At 48.4% G+C, this 10,084-nt stretch overlaps 1 protein-coding gene across 1 annotated transcript; it reads left to right on the top strand.

The window, feature by feature from the left end:
* The first annotated feature begins 348 nt into the window (after positions 1-348).
* TBX22 (T-box transcription factor 22) lies at positions 349-9,600 on the top strand. Its single transcript, XM_036740251.1, has 8 exons — positions 349-538; positions 1,245-1,401; positions 2,180-2,281; positions 3,521-3,695; positions 4,916-5,080; positions 5,334-5,398; positions 5,655-5,744; positions 8,994-9,600. The coding sequence occupies exons 1-8, from the start codon at positions 349-351 to the stop codon at positions 9,598-9,600; spliced, it is 1,551 nt and encodes a 516-aa protein (XP_036596146.1).
* Positions 9,601-10,084: the final 484 nt, after the last annotated feature.

Genomic DNA, 10,084 nt, shown 5'->3' with positions numbered 1-10,084 from the left:
CCTCCCAGGTCTCCCCTTGCCAATCTTGTAGAACCATTAGGAAAAAAAAATGAACGGGGGGGATTTGACGACTGATGGTCCCCACATGTCCGATGGGAAGAGTTTTTTTAGGCAGAAATCTCAGCCCTTCCCCAGTCTATAATGAGGAGCCTCAGGTCTTAATCTTGATCTTTCTCCTTTCCTCCTTTAGAAAATTTTTGGGAAAGACAGTTCCATTTTCGGCTTTTTGGATTTCCCCTGAACTTCCTCCTGCACTTCTCCCCCCACGCCCCCCAACTGCTCTCCCCTCCCCCAAGGATCAAGTTGAAGCTTCTCTTGCTCGTGTGGATTCCATTGGTTTCTCCAGTGATGGCTTTAAGCTCCCGAGCTCATGCCTTCTCCGTGGAAGCCTTGGTGGGGAGATCGACCAAAAGGAAACTCCGAGACTTGCGGGATGAGCAACCGCCCCAGGATCTGCTTGGGAAAGGCGATGAGGAGGAAGAGGAGGAAGAGGAGGATGACAGAGAAATTGGGATGCTGAGGAAAATCGAGGAATCGGGTCAGTATCATCACCCTTCTCCCCCCACCCCAACACAGCAGCAGCAGCAGCAGCAGCACCCTGTTGCAGTTCGGACGCCAGAGGCGTCCAGCCCAGGGAGGTTCCTTGGCTGTAAGCTGTCTTGGGTGGGCGAGGGCCTTGCCTGGGGGTCCCATAGCTTTGGGCAGCCTACTGCCGGGAGAAGCTGCCAGGAGAACCTGAGAGGGACTGAGAACCTGCCTTTAGGGCAGAGCTTTCCAGATTCCTTTTGGGATGCACAGCTCCCCAGCCATGGGGAGTGCAAATGGGAGAGGGGAGGCCCTGCGCTAGGACTCCAGCTCAGCAGAGCAGCAGCCGGATGCCCCTCATTTCCTATAAGTGTTGTGGGTTTGAGGGACAAGAGCAGGTTCTTTCCTAGTGACCACGGTGGGGGTGGGGGGGTCTCCTTTCCTGAAATACTTCACTTCATTCGGAGGCAACTTGCAATGGCCCAGGACGGAGACTCCTTACCTGTGTGACATTGGTCAAGTTGCTAGTTTTCTCTGAGCTTCAGTTTCTTCCTCTGTAAAACTGAAGGAGTTGGAACAGATGATAGTTCACGTTCCTTCCAGTAGTACCAGTCTGTGAAATGGGCCGGGATCTGCTGTCCTGGGAACACTAGGAGCTTGAGGCAGCCAGGAGGGGAGAACCTGGAGCTCAAATACCTTCCATTTATGTCTCTGGGCAGAAAAGAGACCCAAAGCAGAGACTTCAATGACTGCTTTCTCCGGGGGCCACGAAAGTCCGGGAGATAAAGATAACGTCCAGGCAGAGCTTCAAGGCTCTGAGCTGTGGCAGAGATTCCACGAGATTGGGACTGAGATGATCATCACCAAAGCCGGCAGGTAGGCAGGCCCCTGGTTCCAGGGCCCAACCTGGGAGGGTCCTAGGGTGGACAGCACCAGACATGTCCCATGCCGGGCAGGAACCGCTTGCCGAGCGATCGAAGCACATGCCCGTCTCCAGCTCCTGGAGTCAGCTTCTCCTTGAGAGCCCAGAGGCAGCCGCTTGCCAGTGGGGACTCTTAAGGTTATACCTTGAGCCCACTTCTAAATAAGCAGCTTTATTTGCCGGTAAAATTGCTCCAAGCCCTGTCAGCTACATGAGTCAGGTAGTAAATTATCCACCCAAGGGCCAGAGAGATTCAGAGAAACCCACAGATGTGAGGTGTGCCTCACCCAAGAATAATCCTCTCATTTGCACCTATCTCGGAATTCTCCCTATGTGCTTCCTCCCAGCTTGCTTTAGCAAAGCAACAGAAATAAGAGGATGAGCTGAGTGTGGGGTTAGCCTCAGACTGACTGCGTCACAATTTAAGTTTCCCAAGTTCACCTCCCAGAAACAATCGAAAGGAACCTTGGAGTGTCAATAGAGTTGTTTGTTTTCCCCTTTCCCTTTTGGAAGCGGCTCTGTTAGACCATACACAGGGAGGGAGCCTTCCTCTCCCTAGAGAGCACCGACATTTCAGCCGATGCACAGACGGACCCCCAAACTTCTCCCGCACAGAGGTCATTGCTTAGGCCTTTTTCTGCGGCTAGTACTGAATCCTGTGCAGCTAGCCTTCTCTCCCACAAATGTTTTTCAAGGCCAGGCAGAGCAGAGTGCTTTCCATCTCTTCTGCAGGCGAATGTTCCCTTCTGTTCGCGTCAAAGTGAAGGGGCTGGACCCCGTGAAACAGTATTACATTGCTATCGACGTGGTACCAGTGGACTCCAAAAGATACAGGTAAAGGCCAACGGTGGCTCGAATCCAGCAACATCACAAGCCTGGCAGGCTGCTTGCTCTGACTTGTGAACCCAGGGTTCCCTAACAAACAGGTGGGTTAAATCTAAACTCTTCCTCAGCAAGGTTTTTACACGCAACTCCACTGAGCGCCATCGGCTCTGGCTGGTCCTGCTTCGATCCCCAAAGGTTTGGGCTCTTGTGTGAGGAGGGGAACGGAAGGGATCTCGGCTACTTCCTTGGGCACCAGGTTCCTATCTTGGTGCTGCCAGGTCCCATATAGTTCTTGGGAGCCACCCTGAAGCTTCGGCAGGAGAGAGGAGGCCTTCAAGTGTCCTCAGAGCTGAGAAGGGAAAAGGGACACTGAGCCTCTCACCCTTGTACCACAGGAATCAGATGCTGTCCTTTCCTTTACCCAGTGACTTCTGAGTCATTGGGAAATCTTGGGCCCTTTTAAACCAAGGCAAAGCTTATGGGCATGGCCGAGGCTGCCAAGAGGAACAGGTTTCCCTCCGGGGCTGGCTTGGCACCGTCAAGCTTAGGGGCTTCGGCATCGTCGGTGGCCATAAGCTGTGTGTCTGGTTGGCTGGAGCAGAGGCTGTCCCTGGCCCTTCTCTCAGACGCCCAAGCATTGCCCCAACCAGCCCAGGTGAGGGGAACAGAGAAAAGTGCAACTTAACCAGCTAGCTGGGGACAGGGGTGGGTGGAGGAGGGAGGCAGCTTGCAAACAGAAACAGCTGTTTGCTTTTGCTTCTGCTGTCTTGTTGAGTGTTTGGGGAGCCGGCCGCACATCTGTACAGTGTCTGGATTGGAAACAGTCCGTGAGTATGGGGGAGGCTCGGGGATCCCAGGGCCTCGTTTAGTGAGAGGTCTCCTCCAAAGAGTCGAAGCATAGAGAGCCCTGGAGCAGGCGAGCAGAGTACACCTTCCGTGCCTCCTTCCCATCCTACTCTTGTCTTAACTGAAGTTCGGAGGGATGCTTACGGGTCTCAGGGCTTACGAGGTGGTGTAGATCAGGTTTTCCTGCGGTCGGTTCTAGGAAATACAAACCAGATTCTGGGAAATCCCCCGACGCTTCCCTAGCCCAGGCTTAGCTTTGCGCTCTGTTCTGACAACCTCCGATTATTAAAAGTCTGCTTGCTGCTCCCGACCAGTGCTCACTGTGGGGATCCGAGGACCTTTCTACGGGTAGCCTATGTAGGGCCCTTTTCCCCTTCCGACGGCTCCCTTCCCACGTTGCAGATACGTCTACCACAGCTCCCAGTGGATGGTGGCGGGGAACACGGACCACTCGTGCATCACGCCCAGGCTCTATATCCACCCGGATTCCCCCTGCTCGGGAGAGACATGGATGAGGCAGATCGTCAGCTTTGATCGCGTCAAGCTCACCAACAACGAGATGGACGACAAAGGGCATGTAGGTGTGCACTCCGGTTGCTGGCCGCCGACAGTGGGGGGGGGGAGGTGCGGGGGGGGGGGAGAAAGAGGAGAGAGACAGAGAGAGAGACAGACAGACAGACACAGAGACACACACACACACAGACAGAGACGGAGACAGAAAAAGAAACAGAGAGAGGGAGAGGGGGAGAGAGACAGACAGAGAGAGAAAGAGAGAGAGAGAGAGAGAGAGAGAGAGAGAGAGAGAGAGAGAGAGAGAGAGAGAGAGAAAGAGAGAGAGAGAGAGAGAGAGAGAGAGAGAGAGAGAGAGAGAGAGAGAGGGAGAGAGAGAGAGAGACAGATAGGGGGCAAGGGATAAGCCCCCTTCTCCTATAACGCTAGACCCCAGGTTGCCCTAGCGTCAGAAAGGAAAAGCAGCAGCTGCCTGCCCCAGAAGCTTCACTGCCTCTTCCCCTTTCCCCATCCCTTCTCGATGCTCGGAGCTCGGGCCCTGGAATGGTGGAGGCCGGGGCGTGTGTGTGGAAAGTCTGGGGATTGAGAGATATAGGGCCAGGCCATAAACCCTGAGGACTACAGGGGGGAACCTGTCCCTCCTGCCAGCAGATAACTAGCTGTCTGGTCCCTTCGGCTGGGTAACCTAGAAAGGGAGTACTGGAACCTCATTCTCCTCTACTCTCCAGCATGCCTGCCAGAAGTAGGAATGGAATGCGGGGCAGGGGTGTTCAAAGCCAGAGAGGAGATCCTGGTGCCAGGGGCCACCCTGAAAGTTGCCTGGCCTCTTGGCCAGGTAAGTGCTTTAGAGTCCCGAACCGCCCTACTAAGGCACCGCTACAGCCAGACTCTTTTCCCCCAAGCAGCCAGGCCTTCCTGGGCTCTCCCCTTGTTCTCTGCCTCCGACTAACTAGGAGAAGAGGCCTGGGCCGAGCAAGAGAGCTGGACAAGAAGCCCAGGCTACTGGCGCCAATTTTCCCCCAAGCGTGAAAGCTACATGGGGGCGGGAGGCGAAGGGCAACGCTCCTTCCTGGGGCGGCTCAGGGCTGGTTGGAGCCGAAGAAGGGAGAAGGTGAAGGGAGACGTCCTGCCGGAGCTGTGGAGTTCAAAGGCAGGCAGCCGAGGACTCACTAATTCTTTTGATCTCCTAGGGGCTGTGGCGGGTTAGTTTCAAACCCCTCGGGTTGTTTAGGCCGCGGCCTCTCAGTCCCAGGCAGCTGCTGACCCCATGGACCCCTTTCCCTCTAGATTATCCTGCAGTCCATGCACAAGTACAAACCTCGAGTTCACGTCATTGTGCAAGACAGTCGCTTTGACCTCGCCCAAATTCAGTCCTTGCCGGCCGAAGGGGTCCAGACTTTCTCCTTCCCAGAAACCGAGTTCACCACGGTGACCGCGTACCAAAACCAACAGGTAACGCAGAACAAAGCGGGAGCCTGAGATGAGGAGCAGGGAGGAGCTCGCAGCCAGCAGGCCCAGCTGGGTTTAGGGGTCCTGTTCGGTCTGAGGAGACAGTACTGAGGTTTGGTGGCTCGGTAACAAGACTCAGGCAAGCCTGAAAACAAGTGGAGCGAACTGGGGCAGACAGGCACCGGCAATGGGCCTTTTCTTCACCTTACTCAGGACATCTATTTGTGCCCCCCCTCCTCCTTTTCTGTCTCTCCAGATTACCAAACTGAAAATAGACCGAAATCCTTTTGCCAAAGGATTTCGAGATCCCGGAAGAAACAGGTAAGCAAAGACATCATCTGTCATGGGGACAGGGTGCTATGAAATTGTGCTGTAAAGTAACAGATTAAATTTATTTCCAGCAAGGATCTGGAAAAGTTATTCAACTGAGAGAAACAAAAACTCAAACAACTTTGGGAGATTCTCTCCCAAGTCTAGAATTGTAATAAAAGTTGGGGTATGGTAGGGGTGGAGAAATCTCTGTAACTCATCCTTTGCTGGAATCACATAAAATGCATGTTTCATATCTCTTTTCCAGGGGTGTGTTGGATGGACTTTTAGAGACCTACCCTTGGAGACCACCTCTCACCCTGGAGTTTAAAGCCTTTGGTGCTGAAACCCAAAGTAAGTAGATTTCTAACCTGCACATGAATGTTTATATGTTAGTAACATATTAGACAACCAGGAGGAAAAAAAATTGTTTCTGTGTATAATTTGGCGCTGTATCCCAAGCCTGGATAAGCCTGGTACATTTCAGGAAATTACAACTGTTAGGTCTATTAAAAATTTTTTTTGGTCATCCAGACCTATAATTTCATCAGCATGGGAAATTCGCAGTGTGGAAACTCTGCTGATACAGACCAGTAACTTGCCTATAATTTATAATGACAGAGTTACATGGGGCACTGAGATTAAGTGACTTGCCCAGGGTCATTCAACAAGCATGGGTCAGAGGCTGGACTTGAAGCTAACTCCAAGTCTTTCTTCTCTCCACTCTCCACTGCTACCTTGCCTCCTGGACCAGATCTTTTGATAGGTTTGGGTTTGGTTTGGTCTTTTTTTTAGGGGAGTTTCGCAGAAAAGAAATGAGGTTTTTTTAAACCCCAAAGATAGACAAAATTGAGGGCCAAATAATTCTTTGTTGAATTCTTTGTTGAACTCTGCCAATGAGAAAAGTGTGAAAGGTGAAAAAGAAACCGAATCCCAAGATCTCAGCCCTGGCCTTGACCACTTCCTGCCCTTCTTTTCTTTTGGCTCTGTCTGCTTAACTCATGTTTGCCAATGCATCGCATATGTAAAGAATACAACGAGCTGGGTATACCTTAATATTTAGCAATATTTGGGGACTAATGTGCAGAATAGTCCAGAGCAATTTTTGTAACATTGGCAAGTCTCCTAGATCCTAGTTTCATTTTGTTGAGGCAGGGGGCAGGGAAGGACTTAAAAGCGATTTAAAAAAAAGCTAGCCATGCACAGCTTGGCATCAGTCATTCAATGGAAACCCTCCCCCGAAACTGACACCTGGGTTATTATTGGAACCCCTTCTTGCTATTCAGTGGAAGACATTTTCCTAGTGGCTTTGGGAGAATTCGAGCTGCAAATGAGAACTCTGATTTTAGCATTTGGGGGAGGGTGGGGTCAGGAGGCCACAGTACTGCCTTCAAAGACCTTCAGGAAATGCTGGCTTTTCTGTTCCCGATTTTGGATGCTTTTGGGAAAAGGATTAGCACAGGATTGACACATAGTAGGCACTTCAAAACTCTTGATTTAGTGAAAGGACAGAAATAAGCATGCTTGCCTGCCTATAGTCGTTGTATGTGAAGAACAGCTTATCTCCCAAGTTTTAGAAGAAACTTAGAACTACAGCTGACATTAGGTTTGCAAAATGTTTCATATCCAGGATAATGGTTAATTATGGCACTGAGTAAAGTGTCAGTATGGAAAATGTGTGTAATCTGTTTCAATACATGAGAGAATTTAGCACAGTGTCATTGACACTAAGAGCACCCAGGGAATACTGTTTGGCTAAAACTATTTTTTAGCTTTTCTAGAGGGAAGAAAAAAATATTCCCAATTGTTATTTACTCCAACTAAAGCTCAAGGCAAAGCTCTTAATAGTCAGCAAATAGTGATGGAAACTGTAACACATTTAGTGACTAAATATAATTCTGACATTTTGCAAAGTTGTGTAATCGGGTAATAAACAAACTTTCCATTTTCTGACTTGGGCTATGAGATTTCTGGCAGAAGATAGATCTTCTCTGAGATTCTCTGGTGGTCTTCCCAGGATCCATGGAGAGATTTCAGGGGCTCCATGAATTCAGAAGGGAAAAAAGTTATATGTGTTTTTTCTGTGCAATTGATTTCCTTTGTAATCCTATTTTTTACTATATGTATTTAAAGAACATAGATTTAGTATCATTATTATGACTAAAATGATTATTTGGAGGAATCCATAGACTTCACCAGCAAGCCAAATGGATCCATGACACAAAAATGTAAAGAACCCCTATTGTCAGGTGATGCCACCAAACCCATTGGACGTGGGGCCCCAATTTTAGTGGCTAGTGGTGCCCAAGCAACACTAATCTGCAGATCATGCTCGTGGATTGTACTCTTTAGGGTGGTATAGGCCATTTGAAAGCCTTAGCCTGGCTAGTACCATTTAAACAGTATAGGAATAAGGAGACAAAAACAAACAAAAACAAAATAAAAACGAATCTCTCCAAAATATTACAAGTTGCAATAATAAAGAGAAAACACCAAAGTCTCTCATTCATTGAGAGGGTGTGTGTTAAAATACAGTTTTCCTCATTATTTAATCTTGCTATTAGTCTCAAGATTGTGACAAAGAGAAAGATTTTATTTTTTCAAAAGAGCTTTTTGCTTTCTGTTATCATATCAGAGTTTCAGTTTCCATGAGTGGAGGTAATTGTCAACTCATGACTCAGGGGTTCAGGCTGTGTCTAGACATACAAGCTGGATTGGGGGTGTGGGAGAAACCTAACTGATTCCAATCAGTAATGAGTCATGATTGAATCTAAACTTATTTTGTCGTTTGAGTGTTCTGAAATATTTTTAATAGCCATGTGTGTGGACTGGCCCGAAGCTTCCTAAATCTAATAAGCCACATAACTGGGAGATTACAGTGCAGCATAACTTAACAGAAAAGTCTCATTGCTCCTCGGTGTTTTGTAATGACAATATGTCTCAACTTTTTGAGTTGTCACTTTTAGGGACAGAAAGACTATCATGGGAAATACGGCGCCATGATTTTCTTAAGCAAATCTGAACTGAACATGTTTGGTTTCAGAAAATAAAATAATAATCATGTAGAATGGAATGGTGACCTTTCAGATGTTTGAGACAGACAGCTTTTATCCAGTAGATTTGATGTTTATGAGATGCCAAAACCACCTGTCATTTTGGGCCAGTACCTTTCAAAACAATTTGTCAATCTGTTGAAAAAAGAAATCAAGTTAGTTATCCTTCGGAATTAAAAACTCCTTTCCCCCTCAACACACATGGGCTATAAGAGTCATAACAGATTTCTCCTGTGAACCTTAGCATCAGCAGAAACTACAGCATTAGAGAGCTAGAGCTGGAAGGGAACCCAGAGGTCACCTAGTTTTACTCTCTCATTACTAATAAAGGAACTGAGGCCCAGAAGAGGGAAGTGACTTACCCAAGGTCACAAAGTGCAAGAGGCAGAGCCAGATTTTGAATGTAGGTCCTCTGATTCCCAATCTCTGCACTCCTTCCATTGTCCCAGCTTCCTCTCAGAATGGGAAGGCAAATATAAAGAGTGTTCATGACAGTGAATTGGGAATTTCCAGGGATCAGTATTTTCACTACTTTTGTCACCCTCAGGTGGAAGCAGCAGTGGCTCCTCCCCGGTGACCTCCAATGGTGGGCCTCCCTCTCCTCTGAACTCCTTCCTCTCTCCACCTTGCTCACCACCTGCATTTCACCTATCATCCAGCACCCTCGGAATGCCCTGCTCAGAAACCTACTTACACAACTTCAGCTTGCCTCTTTGCTACAAGATTTGCCCAAGTAATCTTTGGAGAACACCACCTCTTGTGCTTCCCACTCCTGAAAAGCCTGGAAGCACCAATCCTCATTCTCTGCCTCCTTTCATGATGGAGGTGCCCATGTTATCTTCTCTGGGAATCCCTAATTTAAAAAGTGGCAAAGCTGAAGACTTAAGTGGGCAGTGTCTGCAAATGCCCAATTCTGCCAATCCAATGCTGTATGGGTTACACACACCTGCAAATGTGTTCCCATCAACTCCTATTGCCCGAGAAGCCTTTGGTTGTTCTTTCCATCCTTCCTATGGCTTTTACGGCTATAACTTCCCCATGCCATCCAGACTGATGAATGCAGCCAGCCATTTTCGAGTGAATCATGGCATCCCATCTTCCTATCGAGATGGCAGATGCAACCACTCTCACTGGCATCCAACAATTAACCACTGCCTCTAATGTCACTTTGTAAGTTCAGAGAAGAACATATCCTTATTCAGGAGGGCACCACAACAAAAGCTGGTGAAAAGGAGCTTGACACCTCCAGTGCTACATTGTTAGAAGCCATTGCTCTGTCCTGAAGTTCCTTACCCCAAAGGGATCAGATGAGTATCTTGTACTTTACAGTAAACACCCCAGAGAAAGAAGATTTGAAGAAATAACACAGGATTTTCAAAGCTGACTTTAGGGGAGAGAGAACTCCTTTTTGCCCCCATGAACTTGACTTTGTGTATTCCATTGATCCCTACTTACACTATAACTAGACCTGCCTTTTGCCCTTTTTTTCATGGCAAATTCTGTCTCCTTCCCCAAATGGATTTACTTCTCCCAGTGTTCAGTACAAAGCAAAGGCCTTCCCTATGATAACCTCTGTGGCCATCCTGGAAGGGGATTCAAGTGTCCTTGCAAAGTGTTCATTTGCACTCCACTGCTGAAGCCCTGC

Source organism: Trichosurus vulpecula, chromosome X (genome assembly GCF_011100635.1).
Source record: "Trichosurus vulpecula isolate mTriVul1 chromosome X, mTriVul1.pri, whole genome shotgun sequence".
In the NCBI taxonomy this organism is placed as follows: domain Eukaryota; kingdom Metazoa; phylum Chordata; class Mammalia; order Diprotodontia; family Phalangeridae; genus Trichosurus; species Trichosurus vulpecula.
This window is presented reverse-complemented; position numbering and strand designations above follow the sequence as displayed.

Coding starts and splice junctions, on each gene's coding strand:
- TBX22 (XM_036740251.1), top strand. CDS start 349: ATGGCTTTAAGCTCCCGAGCTCATGCCTTCTCCGTGGAAGCCTTGGTG. Junction 1,402..2,179: donor ATCATCACCAAAGCCGGCAG/GTAGGCAGGCCC, acceptor TCTCTTCTGCAG/GCGAATGTTCCCTTCTGTTC. Junction 2,282..3,520: donor GTGGACTCCAAAAGATACAG/GTAAAGGCCAAC, acceptor CCCACGTTGCAG/ATACGTCTACCACAGCTCCC.